The sequence below is a fragment of the Mustela lutreola genome, chromosome 1, assembly GCF_030435805.1.
Source record: "Mustela lutreola isolate mMusLut2 chromosome 1, mMusLut2.pri, whole genome shotgun sequence".
In the NCBI taxonomy this organism is placed as follows: domain Eukaryota; kingdom Metazoa; phylum Chordata; class Mammalia; order Carnivora; family Mustelidae; genus Mustela; species Mustela lutreola.
Genome location: NC_081290.1, coordinates 87,999,738 through 88,017,117, shown reverse-complemented (window position 1 = coordinate 88,017,117; position 17,380 = coordinate 87,999,738). Strand labels below are relative to the sequence as shown.

Here is a 17,380-nt window from a genome sequence, read left to right as displayed (position 1 = left end):
TGATAGAGGGCTCCATCCCAGGCCCTGGAGATCATGACCTAAGCGGAAGGCAGATGCTTAACCTACTGAGCCACCCAGGTGCCCCAGGAAACTGCATATTAAAATACAGTTCAATAAGGCCAAGGTTGTGAAAAAGAGGATCCCTCCTGAGCTATCTGTCATGAGAGAAATTCCCTAAGCAGGATGAGATAAGTGGGAATTCAGTACAAGCTAATTGTCACTAGTAGCAAAATAAATCTGAAACAAGCTCCTACATTATCAAATGTGTAAACACTTTACAAGGCACATTTCCATGCCTTATTTTCTTTTATGTTTGTGAGCACTCCATCATGTTGGAAATCCTTGAATTTTACAACTGTTTCATGGGTGAGGAAATCTGCTGTGTATTTCTGGCTTCATCCTAAACAAAGGATAGAGGTTAACAATGTCCTGGCTGAGAACAACTAGAAAGGACCCGAGCTAGATTACTATGACTATACAGGAATCTAATGGCCATTCTGCCTATTGAAGGATCGTATAAAGTTTCATCTCAGATGCTTCTGTGTGAGCAGGACATCAGCTAATGGTACTAGAGCAGGTTTTGAACACTCCCATTTTTGTTCACACTGAGCTCTTTAGGTCTGAGGAGAAGTGGCTTTCCTGGTCCTGAAGCTCCTTTTAAAAATTATCTCAGTACTGAAAAATTTCACAAAATCCGGGACTGAAAGAGCTGAGAAAATCTTTTAGAGTTGATACCATTTGCTTTTCACAATTTTTTAGAATCTGGGTGTCTGTGTACTTGCATTGTTTCAATAGGTGGCAGCATGTCCTCTCCTTTAAAAGGTATCTTTTTAAAAGGACATCCTCAGTGAAAAGCTTCCGCTGGGAAAATAAGAGGTTCTACTAATAATATAGGCAAAAAGTAAAATTTCCCTGTGACTCACCATGAATATGCTTGTGGTCACAAGTCATTCAACAGGTTTTGATCCCACAGTAATAGCTTTAGAACAAACATTGTAGCATGGCACTTTTACTTCAAATTCAAATGCTATTTTATTCTCTCCTCATCAATGACTTAGCATACTGGAAAAACTCTGCCAGGCAACACTGAACACTTACCCACCCACCATTTTGCGGATAATTCTGTTTCCATCCTGGCCACACCCTTCCCTTCTGCACCCTCTTTAGAGTGACCAGCTTCAAACTTTTCTTTTTTCAAGACTGATTTATCTATCAACATATATAAATGTTTTAATTACACTTACAATGACATTTCTCCCAAGGGACCCTCCAAGAAATGGTTGGTTCCAAGACAAAAAAAAAAAAGAGTGGGGAGGCTTACTAGAAGCTTGGAATCCATCAACTACCCTATATTCTAAGACTATGAATATTTTAATAGGGACAATCTCTTCTGTTTGCGGCATGAGAATGATGACTGCCCTTGGGTGGGGGTGGTAATGAGGTAAGCAGTTTCTGCTGGTATTCAGGACTTGGGGTGCACATCAGTGGTGTTATATTCGTGCCCTTGAGCATTCTTTGTGCTAAAGTATATTTCTCACCAAAACTGGGCTCCTTTAGGTTAAATGGGCTGTTGAAAATGAAATTGTGGCCCCCAATTATAGATATTTTATAACTTATATAAGATATGTACATAATAAATATACATAAAATTCTATGTAATTACATATAAAATTATATCCTAACTTTCTAAAACTACCTCTGTTAAAATAAACTTTTAATGAAAAAAAAATCATTCTTACTATAGTAGACAGAGTTGGTGTCTCCCTAGATGCCCATGGATCCTTTCCATCAGCTCTATGTGCCCATCCCATCTGTGTGCTTTCATGGCAGCTTGTACTTGGGACACTCAGAGGATGGCCCTTGGGCACTGGAGCAGCCTCATTTCTGTACTGAAGTTCTACCGACAAAAAGAGTAGTGGGAATACAAAAGCCCAGTTTCTTTGTCTCTGGGGAGAAATAACAACTCTGAGGTGTAATCTAGGCTCCAATGCACCCGTAGGATCAGGTAGAATCTGAGATTTCTCTTGAATTTATTCCCAGGCCTGGATTTCCCCTTTCCCAATCGTCCTTCCACACTCCCTTCCTGGTTTCTCTGGGAGCACTTCCTTAGTAAGCCACTTGCAGCAGAATCATTTTCTTAGGCTCTACCGTGGGAAAACCTGACCACTGACCAAAGATATTTAATGTTGTTTCCTCTCCTCTCCTCTCCTCTTCCATCTCCCAATTACCCCACCCGCCCACCTCCTCCTCCAGCAACCTTCAGTTTGTTTCCTATAGTTCAGAGTCTCTTATGGTTTGCCTGCCTCTCTGATTTTATCTTATTTGTTTTTCTGAGATTCAGTTTTCTTATTGCTATATTGAATCCTATTATATGATTATTCTACATCTAACATTCCTTTTTATTTATTTATTTAATTTTTTAAAGATTTTATTTATTTATTTGACAAAGAGAGAAAGATCACAAGTAGGCAGAGAGGCAGGCAGAGAGATGGGGAAGCAGGCTCCCCACTGAACAGAGAGACCGATCTCTGAGCTCGATCGCAGGACCCTGAGATCTTGACCCAAGCTGAAGGCAGAGGCTTAACTTACTGAGCCCCCCAGGCACCCCTAATATTCCTCTTTTAAACAAATAATTAATCTTATTTAAAATATCTCCAAAATTGTCATTCTGTTATTAAAAAAAAAAAAAAAGTAAGCTCATCTTTTGAGTGTTGTCTTTGCTGTTAAGGTCTCAGAGAGAATTAAATTGTTGTAAAAAGATAATGATCTGGAAAATGTACACGAATGTACTCATAATTTTGTAGTATATATATCATCTGTCTCTCCTAGCCATAATGTGTCAGCATTGCTTGATTCCTTCTGTGGTTCTTAGCTCTGACTACACACTAGAATCCCCTAGAGAGTTTTAAAAATATTAATGACCAGGTCCTCAGACATTCTAATTTTATTTTAATTAAATACCCAGTTATATATATATATATATATATATATATATATATATATATATATTTTTTTTTTTTTTTTGGTATAAGCTCTAGATGACTATAATGCATGCCAGAACTGAAAAGTACTTGCCAATTTGTTGACATTTGTTAGATTATTCATTTGAACTAAGTCTGTTTCAACACTGCTCCTCAAAGAATTCTCTTTCATGTGACTGCTGCTCACCTTTGTAGTATTCCTCACTTAAACTCACTGGAAGTAACAAAAGAGTTCACTGGTTAAAGATTTTCATTCTACTCTTCTCCTCAGGGGCTTCTGGGTAGCTCAGTTAGTTGGGCATCCCCATCTTGGTATTGGCTCAGGTCATGATCTCATGGGTCTTGAGATCAAGCCCTGCATCTGGCTCCACACTCAGCAGGGAGTCTGCTTGAGGATTGTCTCCCTCTGCCACTCCCCCAACTCTTTTTTTTTTTCTCTGTCTCTCACTCTCAAATAATAAATAAAATAATAAATAAATCTTTAAAAAAATTTTTTCTCCTCATTTGCCCCACACATGCCCCCCACCCATTCCCTTTCTCTGCTTTTCTTCTCTAGAGCACTTTATCACCTCATTCAGAATGAATGAATAAAGAAAAATTCAAAAAATAAAAGTGAAAAAATAAAATAATTAGTAACATACAAGGAACTTTCTTGAAAATAATATTTTATTATGAATGAAGGTAGAAAAAACATTTTTACAGTGGGGAATCTGCTTCTCCTTCTGCCTCTCCCTGCTTGCGCTCTTGCTCTCTCTCTTTTTCTCTCTCTCTCAAATAAATAAGTAAATAAATAAATAAAATATTTTTCAAAGAAAGAAAAAGACATATTTAGAGACTCACAAGTGGTTATATGAATGCTTTGCATTTTTTTTTTATTAAGGGATATCATTTAGAAAATATAGAAGAGGTGTGTCACATTGGATAAGAGGATGGAAATAAATTTACAGAAAATACAAAGTACCCAGAGGTCAGGGAGAAGCTATAAAAGAAAAAATCCAATCATACATGACTTGCATAATAATGAAGAAGCAAACCATGTGTTGGGAATTAAAACCCTGCAGGAGAACTCCAGTGCCAGCTATTATAGAACACACTAATTCTTTCTACAAATTTTTCATGATTTCATTCTATGTTCAAGGCATTGTTTTAGGTGCTAGTTATATAGCAGTGAACAAAACAAACAAAAACCTCTACCCATACTGAGCTAACATTCTGGTGGGAGACAGAGACAATAAATACATAAACTATAAAAATCTATATGTTGAGGGTGGTAAGTGCTATGGAGAAAAATAAAGCGGTGGTATTTAGGAGAGTTGCAATTTAAAAGAAGATGATAGTCAAAGTAGACCTGATTGAGGAAAGACATGAAGGAGGGGAGGGAATGGACCATGTGGACATTTGGCCGGAGAGCATTCCAAACAGAAGAAACAAGAAATGCAACTGCCGTAAGTGGGAGTGTTCCTGGAGTGTTGAAGAATGGAAAGAGTGCCGATGTGGCTTGAGTTGAATAAGAACAGTGAAAATGAGGTGAGAGAGGTGGGAGGTTGAGGGGACATGACCATGTAGCCCTTGTTGTAGGACTCAGGCTTTATCCTGAATGAGGTGAGAGCCATTAGAAGGTTTTGAGCTAAGGGTGACATACTCCAGTGTTTAAAAGATCATTCAAATTGCTTGTTGCAGATAGATTTTGGTGAGAAGCAAGAACAAAATCAGGAAAACTATTTAGGAAAGTATTACAATCATCTAATTGAAAGATTGTGGTGGTGTTGAGCTAAGTGGAATCTGGAGATGGTGACAGGTGGTTGGCATCTAGAGATATTTGAAAACAGAGTTGACTGGCTTTGCTGATAATCAGATTCAATGGATAAGAGAAAGAGAGATGCCAAGGAAAATTTCAATGCATAATTATGTATTTTGTATTTGGTTCAATTCAATTTTGTAAATATTTGTTTTCTACTATACATTATCTATTATATATAAGGCACTGTGCTAGCAAGATGCAGTTCCTTCTACAAAGAGACTTATGTTCTGGAAAGGGAAACAGATGTATCATTCAATAAATGTGTGTATATCAAAATAATATAAATAACCAAAGTATGTTAAAGTTCTAAAAGTGGGAAGAGATTAACATTGTCACAGAGATAGAGTAAGATGCTGATGGAAATCCTGGAGGAATTGATGACTAAGTTGAATATTGACAGATGCATGAGGGCTTTTCTGGGTGTTGAGGAGTAATATTCCAAGGAGAGGACATTACAAGAGCAAAGGCACAGAAGAATGAAACAGCCTGGCATGTACAGGGAACTAGAAACAGATTGGACTGGCTGGAATTTTGAAGTTCAAGGTGAAAAGAGGCTGGGAGCTGAGTGGAGCAAATGATGAAGTGTCATACATGCCCAGGTTTGGACCTGGGATTTGCTCCAAAGAAGAACCAGAGAAGGGCTTTAAATAAGGAGAAACTGTGATTGATCAGAGTTACATTTTATAAGATATTCTGGTGGCCATCCAGAGATAGATTGGAAAGAGGAAAAGACAAGAGGCCAGAAACCCAATCAAAAGTTATAACCATTGTTGAGAGCCTGCACTAAGATGATGGCAGAGGGAGTAGGCAGAGGATGGTAGAGAAAGGAAAGGATGTACTTAAGAGACAGAAATAGCAGGGTCCAATGACCAGTTGGTTTTAGTGAATGAAAGAGAAGGGAGAGTCTGGGAGGCTGAAGATACATTCCCATTAGGATTAGGGAACACTGAAAAATAGTGGAGGTCATGCAAGTGGGAAACAGTGATGAGATCAATTTTGGCATGTTGAGCTGAAGGGCCTAGAGAATAGAGATGGAAATCTTCAGGGAGAAGTTGGATATAGAGGCCTGGGAATAAGCAGAGAGAGATGGCCTTTACCTATAGATTTGTGAGTCAGCAACATACAGTGGGCAGGGGGTGAGGGCTGGTTAAAGCACCAAGAATCCATTAGACTGTTGAGGGAAGAGGTTTAAAGTGAAAAGGTGGCCAGGAAAGAATCCTTAGGAACATCCACTTCTAAGGGGAGGATACAGGAAAGCAAACCAACAGCTGGCATTGAGAATGCATAGTCAGAGAGGTAAGATAAGAACCAGGAGAAGGAGGACCCTCCAGAGTCAAAGAAGGAAAAAAGAGAATGAGTAAAGGTAGCAAAATCCATGATAAGATCAAGTAAGATGAGGACTTAGACACATTTGTGAGGTGGGTAATTTGAAGGTCATCATTGACCTGACAAAGGGAAATTTTTGATATAGTGATAAGGTGTAGGATGTTAGAAATAAGACTATAGTGATTTAATGAATGAATGAATAGAAGTTGAGGGAGTATAGACATATGCAGAGACTACTCTTTCAATGAGCTTAACTGTGATTCAAATCTCTCCCCTCCATATGAGGTGAGGCTATTCCTGGACTATCCTGTGGACTAGAATAGGTGGAGGCAGATACTGAAAGCACATGAGTATTCAGAGCTAAGCATGAAGTGGGAAAGTAATTCTAGTAAGCCAGATAGAGAAGTTTGAAAGTGTCCCCAAAGATGAGAGGCCAGCTTGTGTCCAAAGCTGGAATAGGGGACCAAGATTAGGACAGTTAGGTAGGGTGTTCGTAGGCAGCTACTTGAGACGATTGCTGAATCTGAAGTTCAAGGGACTGATCAGAAACCTAATTTCTGGAGAGGGGTGGGGGACAACAAAGGGGAATTAATAAACTGAGGGTAAAGTCCTGGCTATTATGATGGAGTCTTGAGATAAATGTGGTAGAAGTAAGGAAGTTTGAGAACTAGGAGACTAGCAGGTGATGACTTTAGATATGTAAGGATAGCATATAGAGAATAGTTTTAGGCAATAAAGTCTGACACATGGCTATGGGAATGGGATGATGATGGAATAAAAGATGTAGGTGTTTGGAATTGAGGTAGTCAAGGTTCTGGGAAGTTGTGGCATTGGTGGAATCATCCCCATGGGCACTGAAGTTACCCAAGATAATTGCAGAAGTTGAATTCAAGGAAGGAATATGCCTAACTCCCCAGAAAAGATGAAGGAGTGACCAGGAGAGGACAATCATCAATGACAAGTAAGGAAAGAGAAAAGCTATATGGAATAAATGTCAAAGCAGGAAAGAGTTTTAAATAAGAGTGTGCACATAACAGGCATTGGGAAGGATATCTTCAAGTCTTCCAGGAATTGCCATACATTTGGGAGAGTTGCAAAAGGAAGTGGTATCCTTAAGGTAGAGAGACAGGAGTCCAAGATTCCATTTCAGTGAAGTATGTAAGGAGAGAAGATACATATAAAAACAATATGCTCCCAGAAACTGAGAATCACCTTTTATTTTCTACTTAGGCTATTGAATTAAGGGTTTCCAGGGAATCACAAAGACCGTTGTACTGACTGGGAAGTATTTAATATGATCAAGTCTTAAATAAGAAGCCATGAACATAAACATTTAAAACCAAATATATAATAAATAATTATTAAGTTATAAAGTACATAGTTTGCATTAAAACTAAATTCTCGGATGCAAATGTAAATACAACAGAGCAATAATATAGAATAATAATGCTACAACTTTATACGTGTCCAAAGAAGACACTTTCTGCTACAATAGTAAAAATCATGATTGATTTTCCCTGAATTTCTGTGACCTACTGCAATGCTTTTCTGTCTTTCTTTTCTTCCTTCCTTCCTTTTGTTTGTTCGGAACATCTCTTTTGTTCCTGCAATGAGTCTTGTTACAAATGCAATTGAATTAGATTGTGTAACTGAACTTTAGATTCAGTTAAACTTCTACTCAAAAGTATGGTCAGATGTTCCCATAAGACTATCCAGAATTTTAGAGACTCAAAAACACATAAAACTCTAAAAAAAAAGGCAGAACAGACTTTAAAGATTCAGTCCAACACCCTCATTCTATAGAGAAGGAAATAGAAACCGCGAAAATTTAAGCAAGTGACCATGATTTCACAGCCAGCAGAATTTCAGGCCTCCTGAATCATGACAATAATGTTTATAGGTAAGCCTTATATCCCTTTTGAGGGCTGGGTAAACCTTGAACACGGAGCAGTGAAGATGGAGCTGTTCAAGTCTTACTTCATCTTGTTTGTTCCAATGCAGTGCTTTTCTTGGGGTGTTGTTAGGATCTTTACCTGAGTCTTTAAACTCCGCTTAGTGAAGGCTCTTAACCAACACCCCATTAAATTATTTTTATTTCTAAGGTAGAATCTCCGGTCAAAGGATTAGAACAGAGATTTTTAACAGTAAACACACCAAAATAAATACATTATTTTAAATATAAAATCACAGTGTCAAAGAAGTCAACAACTATAAAGCCAGAAACAAGAAATACAGACTTCACCCTTTCCTAGTTAACTTTGCGGCCGCTTTCTACTTTTATCCCAGCAGTCTGGGCTGGCACCATTTCACACATAGGCAGGCTCTCCATGCGTGTTATCATTGTCATTGTTTACATGACCCCTCTGGAATAACATTTTAAAAATTGTAAAGCAGAATGCCTTGTTTCTGACGATACAACATTTCATTGAGAGTTGATGAAATCATTGATGGCTAATGTATCTTTCAGAACTTCAAATTGATCTGTTACTTGTTTTTAAAAGACTTTTAAGTAGATCATTTTCTCTTCTCAGAACATACAGTGTTTCCCATCCCACATCCTCTTGCACATTCACAGCCATTTTAACAATAAGAGATTCTCAAATAGCTTATAATGTTCTGGCAAAAATTTTATTTTTCTAGAGTTTTTAACTTAATATTTAAATAAACTCTGCTGGAGTTGATATGAAATGGCAATTAGAGCAGGTTTCTTATTTTTACTATCCATGGTTGAAAGTTTGGAATGTTTATGCAAGGTCTGTTTTCTATGAGGACAGGAGTCTTGGCCTCTTGATTTGTCTCCTGATTTTGATCTTATATAGATGATTGAATTTGTCTTATGCAAAGCATGCGAGCACAAGGTGTCTGTCACTTTAAAAAGGAGAAAGAAAAGAAAGGAAGAAAGAAAGGTGACAGACATTTGGAGTTACTAGCTCACTCCCATACAAACATTATAACAATTTGAGATGAGAGCTACAAGACTTTTCAAATGTATTTTGTTTCAGAAGACCACCTGATATATGCCCTCTGTAGGTTTTAATTGCCATTTCCACAAGCTTAAAATGTTAGCTTATAAGGGCACTTGAACTGGGAAAGGTACTATTAATCCCACTCAAAGAAAAAAAGATTAAAGAGTATATTCCATAAATACATTCATATCTATAGCATTTAAATATTTTTGATAAATCCCAATAAAGGAATAAGACTTTTTTGTAGCCATCTAGTAAAACTATCCCTTGGCACATAAATAAACTATATATTTATACATTAGATAGTCTGAGATAAAAAGTAAACTCTTCAGATTTACATTTCTAAACACTAGGTTTTCATTTCCTTAAAAGAATAAAGACCAACTTCTCATCTTGACTATATGCTTCTGTATTTCTCAGCTTGAATGGAGGTGTGTAACTTAAGTTATGATCATCAGAGACCTCATTCTTGTGGTAATCAAGATCAAGGTAAGTATAAGATCAGTAAGTTCCCAAATTACATTTTTGGCTAAAAATTTTAAGCTTCTCCACCAATAAAGGAATATCATAGTTGGGCAATAATATCAAGTAAAAATTTTAGAAACCATAGAAACCATAACAGAGGAAATCAAACTCTAATTGAATAGAAAGCTTTTTCAAGTTGATCAAAACAAACCATGTGGATCAAACTGAAATACTGCATTGTAATTGGGGGGAAATAATCCTGACTTTGAACACTTATCTGAGTCTTTCTCCCCATCACTAATACATTGTACTCCTCCATTTAGAAATCAAGAAGTGAGATTCACTACTGTGTTAGAGTATGTAATATAGTGTCCAGCTTCAAGTTAGATCCTCAGGAACCTCATATTCCATGTGTTCTAGGAGAGGTGCTGATAAATCATCTGTGGAAATAATATACCATGAGTAACACAAACATAAGCAGCAATCTGGGTAGATAAATACAAAGTAGAAAATCAAACATAATTGCAGCTACATACCCTTTGGATGAGCGATTTCAGTCTTTCTAGGAATTCTTTTGGTGGTGTTTTCTCATAAGAATCACATGAGGGGCATGTCTAGAAATCAATGAAAGAATAATATTCTCCTTTAAAACATTTTTCCTACTTATTAAAGTGTTCAGTTAAATTTTTTTTTCCAATTAGAAATATAAATCATGTTCACTGAAAAAAATTCAAGACGCACATAAAATTGTTCAGGAAGAAAACAATGGGAAAAATTACTTGTAATCCTATCCTCAGAGATAACCATGCAATCTTTTGATGTATATCCTTCCAGTAATGGTTTTTACAATTTGCATTTATGTTTTTTAACTTGATGGTAATTTTCTTTATTTACACTCAACATATCACAAGCATTTCCTGCATGTTAAATATTCTTCAAAAATATGATACATAATGGTTGCTTTGTATTCCAACATTGTATCAAACTTATTACTATTTTTGGACACATAGATTGTTCTAACTTTTCACTATTACATACAATACTGCAAGAACATTTCTGAATAATTTTATATGCATCTATTTTATTTGATAGAATTCTAGAAGTAGAATTACTAAATTAAAGGAATAAAAATATTTCTCTTGATGTATGTTGTGAAAAAGGTTTACCTCTGTTCATGCAGACCATACTTACTATTGTTGGGTATTGTTAAAATTTTTAATTGGATAGAAGTAGGATTTCCTTAACTTGTATTTAGTTGATTATAGGGAGAGTGAACAAATTTCATATGTGTATTACCCGCTTATATATATTTTTTTAAATTCTAGGGTTTTTTTCTTTATCCTTATTCTTTTTTTTTTTAAGATTTTATTTATTTATTTGACAGAGATAGATCACAAGTAGGCAGAGAGGCAGGCAGAGAGAGAGAGGGAAGCTGGCTCCCTGCTGAGCAGAGAGCCTGATGTGGGACTCGATCCCAGGATCCTGAGATCATGACCTGAGCCGAAGGCAGCGGCTTAACCCACTGAGCCACCCAGGCGCCCATATCCTTATTATTTTTGAGAGCAAACACCAGGCCACTGCTTGATATTCAGCATCTCTAAGTCAGTTTGATGTTGTGGTGAGAGCATTTGACTGAAAGTTAGATGATAAAAGTGCTAGTTCTCATTCTACCACTTAGTATTTGTGGGGCTAGGATAATCACTTAACCTCTGTAGGTCTCATTTTCCCATCTACCAATTGAAGGTGTTTAACTAGATAGTTCTAAGCTCAATGCCAGCACTGCCATTTCATGAGTCTTTGCTATTAGGTTGCAAACACAGGCTCAGCCCCTTTCTGTCTGGAAAAGTTTTAGAGGGATACTCTTAACATTGCAACCTGGCCAAGCAGTTAAAGAAAATAAAAGCTATTAAGATTTCATTTTAATCACACATGAAATTCCTTGGTGGAGAGAGAACTGATTAAAAAATATTTTGGAGCAATTTATCTTGTGTGTTTATCCACTGGTTTCTATTAATTCTTGAGTTAGTCATGAGAGTATCAGCATTGCTTATGAATTGACATAAGAAGAGATATACAAGAGGGTATACCTTGTAGGACCTCCTAAAACCAGGGACTATTAAAATTCTCCAGCCAAATAAGTCTATCTATTTAAATGTAGTATTGATTCTATGATTGTACAGGACAATAATATTTATTTAAGAGAAGGCAGCCAAGTTTGAGACTTTTCTTAGTCTTTTGTAGGCTATCTCCTTTCTTGTGCAAAAACTGGGATCTGTTAATAAGAATACGAGTTATATGTGACTTGAGAGAAATGAGAGAATAATATTTAACTAGCAAGTCACAATTGGATTCTCTACCTAGCGACTTCCTCACCTTGGGAAGTTACAGAGACTTCTTCTAGCTACCAGGGACTTTTAGAAAACTCTAGAATTTCTGGGCACTTCTAAGTCTGTGGATTTGGAAGAGGTGACTCCACTTCTCAAAATACACCATATATGATAACATGTAACTGGAAGAAAAGCACCAGAATCTCTGGCTCCAAGTGTGTTTGTGTGTGTGTGTTACATCATGTAAGAGACATAGTTAATAAGTACAAATAAGATAGATAACAAATAACAATCTTACTGGTCTGTGTATCTGTCTTTTGTCTGCATTTTTGAGAGGTAGTTTCCTCTTCAGCTGTTTCGTTAATACTTTTATTTTCTGCTCGTTGCCTCCTGTATTTGCTGCCTTTAGTTGGGCCGTCTGAAAACATGAAAAAGCTGACCACTCACAATGTCTCTGAAAGAGAAATAATTTGTATATATGTTAACAAAAGTTATTCAGAAAGTAAAAATGATCTTCCCAATCCTCTTTTTCTACCTCTACTACAATGTATTAGATCACATTTATTTCAGCAGATGATAAGCAATAAGTTCACATCATACTTAATCTTTGAGCTGAAGAGAAAGAGGCACCTGACATTTGAAATATCGCCTCATATTAAGGAAGAGAGACCATAGTCCTGCCTCACAGTCAAGAGGGAAGAGCCTCACTTTTCCATAGCTCTTTATTCCTAATTCCATTTGAAGTCTGGGTGGTAGGCAGGATCTTCTTGTTTTTTGGGGGAGAGTTGGTTTGGTTTTAGAACAAGTTTTCTAAAAGTTACACTGTGCCTATTTGCAGCTTTGGGTGAGATACTCTGTAGTACAATTAACAATCAATTTTATTTGTTTTTTTTTTTCTTTCTCTCTCTCTACAGTATACATGAGAGCATCTAACGGTGACCTGTCTCAAGCATCTTCTGATCTTGTACAATACCTGGCATCGTGTTTCATTGTTGGTGAATGCTCAATAAATAGGTGTGGAGTTGACAAATGAAATAAATGAGTCAAAACCCCTACTTTGGGGAAAGGAAGTGGCTTTGACCTTTGATGACCTATTCCATATCTAAGATTCATTATACCTGTGAAATACTACACATGATTCTTCTAAAATCCTATTCACACTCTTGGATCAGTTAGAGTAGGATTCTGCCTGAGTCAAGAAGTCAAGGAACAGAATTTGAGACTTGGCCAACCAATGGGAGGGAAGACCGCTCCTTAGAAACTAAGGGTAGTATCTCAAAGAATGGAGAAGTGGACAGAACGAGAGTCAAAACCTTGTCTCTTGGTTTAGCCAAGTAAGTAGTGAGTAGTGAATAAGTCAAAAAAATCTTAAAAATCAAACTAAAAATAAAATGGAGTTTATTGGAAGAACAAAATTTAAACTGACTTGTTGCAAACATTTTAATGCTTATCTAAGAACTTGTATCCAAGTTTCTTTTTTCTTTCAGCAAATGTATGTGTAATATGCTCTCCAATCCCTAGCCTGCCCTACCATAGTTGCTGTATCCTCATTGCATTAATGTGTGTGGAAGCCACTGCCATATAACCAGAAACCTCAATCTCTCTCAGTCCCTACAAGGGCAGTCCCATATATAACAAACTTACCTGAGTCTTCTCATGGACAATCAGCTGAAAATAGCATCTGGCCTGCTTTACATTTTCCAACTCATATGCTTACCCAGTATGAATGTTGATTAATAACATGCATCTTTAAGATACAACCCCATCAGGTTTGCTTTGCATACATAGCCACAAGCCGAAAACCAGCTTATCTGGTTTCCTTATATCAGAGCAGCTTGCCTCTCTCATAAGGGCAAGGTAATATCCTTTCCATATGTTTGCCAAAATGCTTATTTAATAGAAACTATTTATAAATGTTAATTATAGCACTTTTTTTTCCTTGAAAACCACATGTTCATGTTTGTTGAAGTTTTTTCTTTTCTCTTCTTTTTGACCACAACCGGCTTAACTTACTGGAAAAAAATAATATTCATATTTAAAGAGGTAAATTTTCCAGCTGAAACTGAAAACACTAACTGCTTCATCCGTGATGATCTGAAAAACCAGCATTTCTCACAGAAGCCCATTTTGCTGAGTTAACATTTACATATGTATGTTGAAAGAAAGTTATGTTCCAAAGAAGTAGAGGGGCCCTACCAAATGAACTCCCTTGATGTTGCCAGGAATGGTCATGATCAGTGATGAAAGATTTTATACCTGAGAAAGATTTTCTGAAAGCCTCTGAATGGCATCTGGATGCTGATACACATACTGACAGGCTGTGCTGTCTCCCCTGCCTTTCCTTGTTCACCTGTGTCAATAAGCAGTGTGGTATGTTGCTTTGTGCTTTCTGCAAGCAACAGAGTGGGCCTTGGCAATGTGGGGTCCAGGACAAAGAACTGTTGGATTTGGTTTTGGGTGCACATCAAAGGCAGCCTCAAAGAGGAAAAGAAGTGGAGGAGCTGTCCTGCTAACTGCCTTAAGGATGTACTGAAAAGGGGCATGAAGAGATTAACCTTGCTTCAGGGAGCCTTGGTGCTCTGTCACTTACAGGGTTTAAGGATGAACCCAAAATCATGCATAGCACCACCATCTGGGAGTATCACTGTTATTTTCCTTTGCTGTGCCTTGGTGGCAACAAACTATGAGGGCAAGACTGTGATTCCTTCATCCTCGAACCCATGATAACATGAAGAGTTATGTGTCCTACATTAGTATTGCGAACAGAGGGAGAAGTACAGAAGTCGAAAGCAAGAGTAACAAACAGAGAACAGTCAAGTGCTGCTTTTGCAAGGGAGCACATTTGGCTTTGTTGTTTTGCAACTGAGTGTTTGAAAATATTTACCTCCATATAGCTTATTTTAACCCCTCTCACAGAAAGGCCTGGCCAGTCACACTAGAAAGTCTTAGTGGAGATTACCTTACCCTACACACAAACCAGGTTTAGGGTTTCTCAGTAACAACACTATTGACATTTGGGGCTAGATAATTTTTTGTTGTTAGGACTGTCCTGTGCATTCTAGGATGTTTAGTAGCACCTTCGGCCTCTAACTACTAGATGCCAATAGAAAGCAGTCCCCTATACACAATTGTGACAACCAAAAATTTCTCCAAAGTCAGATGTTCTCAGGGGGTAAAGTCATTATCAGTTGAGGACCTCTGGTTATGTAATTAGAAAGAAAGAGAATGATGCCTGGCAAAGCCAATTATGGATGGGAGATGATCACTATTTGTAGCAACATTTACATGCAACATGTAAATGAATTTATTTTCCTTAAGCATTTTAGTCTTTTCAAATCTCTTATAGACCCTGCTTTCATGCTAGCCCTGAAAAACTTGATATAAAGCTACTGTGGCCTTTAACTATTTTTTTTCTTCCTAAGTTTGCCTGCCAACATAGTTTAAAGATTAGTTACACCATTTCTTACTTGTATCATAATCAGCATTGTTGGATAAGATTGTCAGATAGATACAGTGTCACCAAGAAAAAAAAATCTTGTTATGATGTAAAACAAAAACAAAAAAATCTCTATCTTCAACAAAACATAGATACTTAACAAAGGATGTACCTACTGAATCAATTCAAGTTAGAAAATGGGAAATCTTCCCTATTTTTCATTTTGCAACTTATAGACAGGGCTGGTGCAAAAGGACTCTAACCACAGCAGTTAAATAAAATGCATGAGATGCTGAAAATGCATATTTTGATAATTAGGTCATGATTAAGAATATTCTCACTTATTGGAAAAGTCTTTCCAATAAGCTGAATGTGCTACTTTCATTTTAGATGCTGCTTATTAGAAAAGGGCCTAGTAAATGAGAGTGGTTAGGTTCAGAGCTAGAGAGTGAATTTTAGAGAAAAGCAATAGTTGTGACTCATTCACTTTCTAAACTTTTACACATAGTCATTTACGATAATTGTTTTCTCTGCAATGTATCTTTTTATGCCTCCCCTTTGTAGTGTCCTAATTACTGGTAGCACTTTTATTGTAACTCTCATTTATGCACTTAAAGGTCTGTGACAATGAAAACATTTCCCCAATTGCATTTATCTCCTCAGGTTACCTGACGTGAAGACTAGAGCAAAGTTACTAAGGAAAAGATCAGCACGGAGCACTCTTGAACTATATCCTAGATGCTTTCTTCCTGGGACCTAATGGACCTAATGGACCTAGTGGATTTAAATGGCTTAAGAGAATGGGATGAGTTTGTGAAAATAGTCCTTTTGAAGGACCTCTCCAAAGGCCAAAGACAAGACTCACTGAGGCCAAGGTATATGGGAATTATATTCTAAAGGACAGCCCTGATTGCCATTCTACCATTTTTCCTTGTTGTGCCTTCCCTCTCTTCCTTTCCCTCTCTCCCTCCTTCCTTCCTTCCTTTCTTTCCTTTTCTTCCTTTCTGTCTTTTCTTTATTGTCTTTCTTTCTTTTCACTAAAAGGTGAATTCTGCTTCTTCCAGGGTGTGTCTCTATGTCTTAGATAGGCTTGCCAAGGAGGGCTGAATAAGTTTCACACACAAGGGCTCTTACAATGTAGTTAGTTGGTTATTGTTCAGAAACTGATCATAGTATAGTTTTGTTATTCTGTCACAACAATACTCCTTGGAAGTACTCTTAGAGATATTTGGAGATTAAAAATATATTTTTATATGTTTATATATGCAGTGTTTTATTGGTTGGCTTGTTGGTAAACCAATGAATGTTTGATCAAAATAAAAATAACTATTTTACTAATTATTAAACCCCCAAACTCATTAAAATTAAGTAGGTTCCTAAATAATTATGTTAATGCCTTTCTTAATTGGATTTAAAAACTTGTACCACATATATTTCACAAATAAATTCAACTGGTCTTACCTTTACATCCTCTGGAGCTGGCAGAGATTCATTGTCCTAGAGCAAAAGAAAATTAGTTCTGGGTTATTTTTATAAGTCGAAAAGTTCCTTTTATATTAATTGGAGAATATTATTTAAATTTTTTTGTGACAAATATGGCCTTACCAAGTCATTCAGATTATCTTTCAGCTGATCAACAATATCTATAAGTTGACGCAATCTAAGCAAGTGACGATCTGGCTCTTGGATGCTTGATTTATGGGCCACTGTCCCCAAGAAGATGACCATTAGGCAGATGACTATCTTCTCCATGTTGCCAGCACTGGATCTCATAAGTGCCAGTAGAGCAAGACCTTGGTCTCAGTTTTCACTGCAGTTTGACTGTGAACAGGTTGTCAGTAAAGCTACCTATTTATTCATCCTTCAGGGAGAGGTAAAGCCCTCCCATTGCAGCCTGGAAATCTTTGTAAAATGGATGAATGTGAGTAACTCTTTTTTCTTTTCCACTGGCTAGGTATACGTGTGCATGTGCTAATGCGTGGGGGCAGGGATTGATGGAGTCAACGAAATGTGCCCCATCTGCATCTTAGACAGGAAAAAGAGAAATGGGTGAATTCCAATTTTCAGCATGAATCAAG

General features: G+C 37.0%; 1 protein-coding gene across 1 annotated transcript; it reads right to left on the bottom strand.

Annotated features, from left to right (window-relative positions):
- Nucleotides 1–9,955: 9,955 nt before the first annotated feature.
- On the bottom strand, nt 9,956–17,106 carry IL21 (interleukin 21). The gene is made up of 5 exons (XM_059169019.1): nt 16,908–17,106; nt 16,764–16,799; nt 12,165–12,320; nt 10,076–10,153; nt 9,956–9,979 (listed from the first exon to the last, which is right to left on the bottom strand). Exons 1-5 carry the CDS (start codon nt 17,073–17,075, stop codon nt 9,956–9,958), a joined length of 462 nt encoding a protein of 153 aa, XP_059025002.1. The 5' UTR covers nt 17,076–17,106.
- Nucleotides 17,107–17,380: the final 274 nt, after the last annotated feature.

Coding starts and splice junctions, on each gene's coding strand:
- IL21 (XM_059169019.1), bottom strand. CDS start 17,075: ATGAGATCCAGTGCTGGCAACATGGAGAAGATAGTCATCTGCCTAATG. Junction 10,154..12,164: donor AAAGACAGATACACAGACCA/GTAAGATTGTTA, acceptor ATTGATTTCTAG/ACATGCCCCTCATGTGATTC. Junction 9,980..10,075: donor TGAAATCGCTCATCCAAAGG/GTATGTAGCTGC, acceptor TTATTTCCACAG/ATGATTTATCAGCACCTCTC.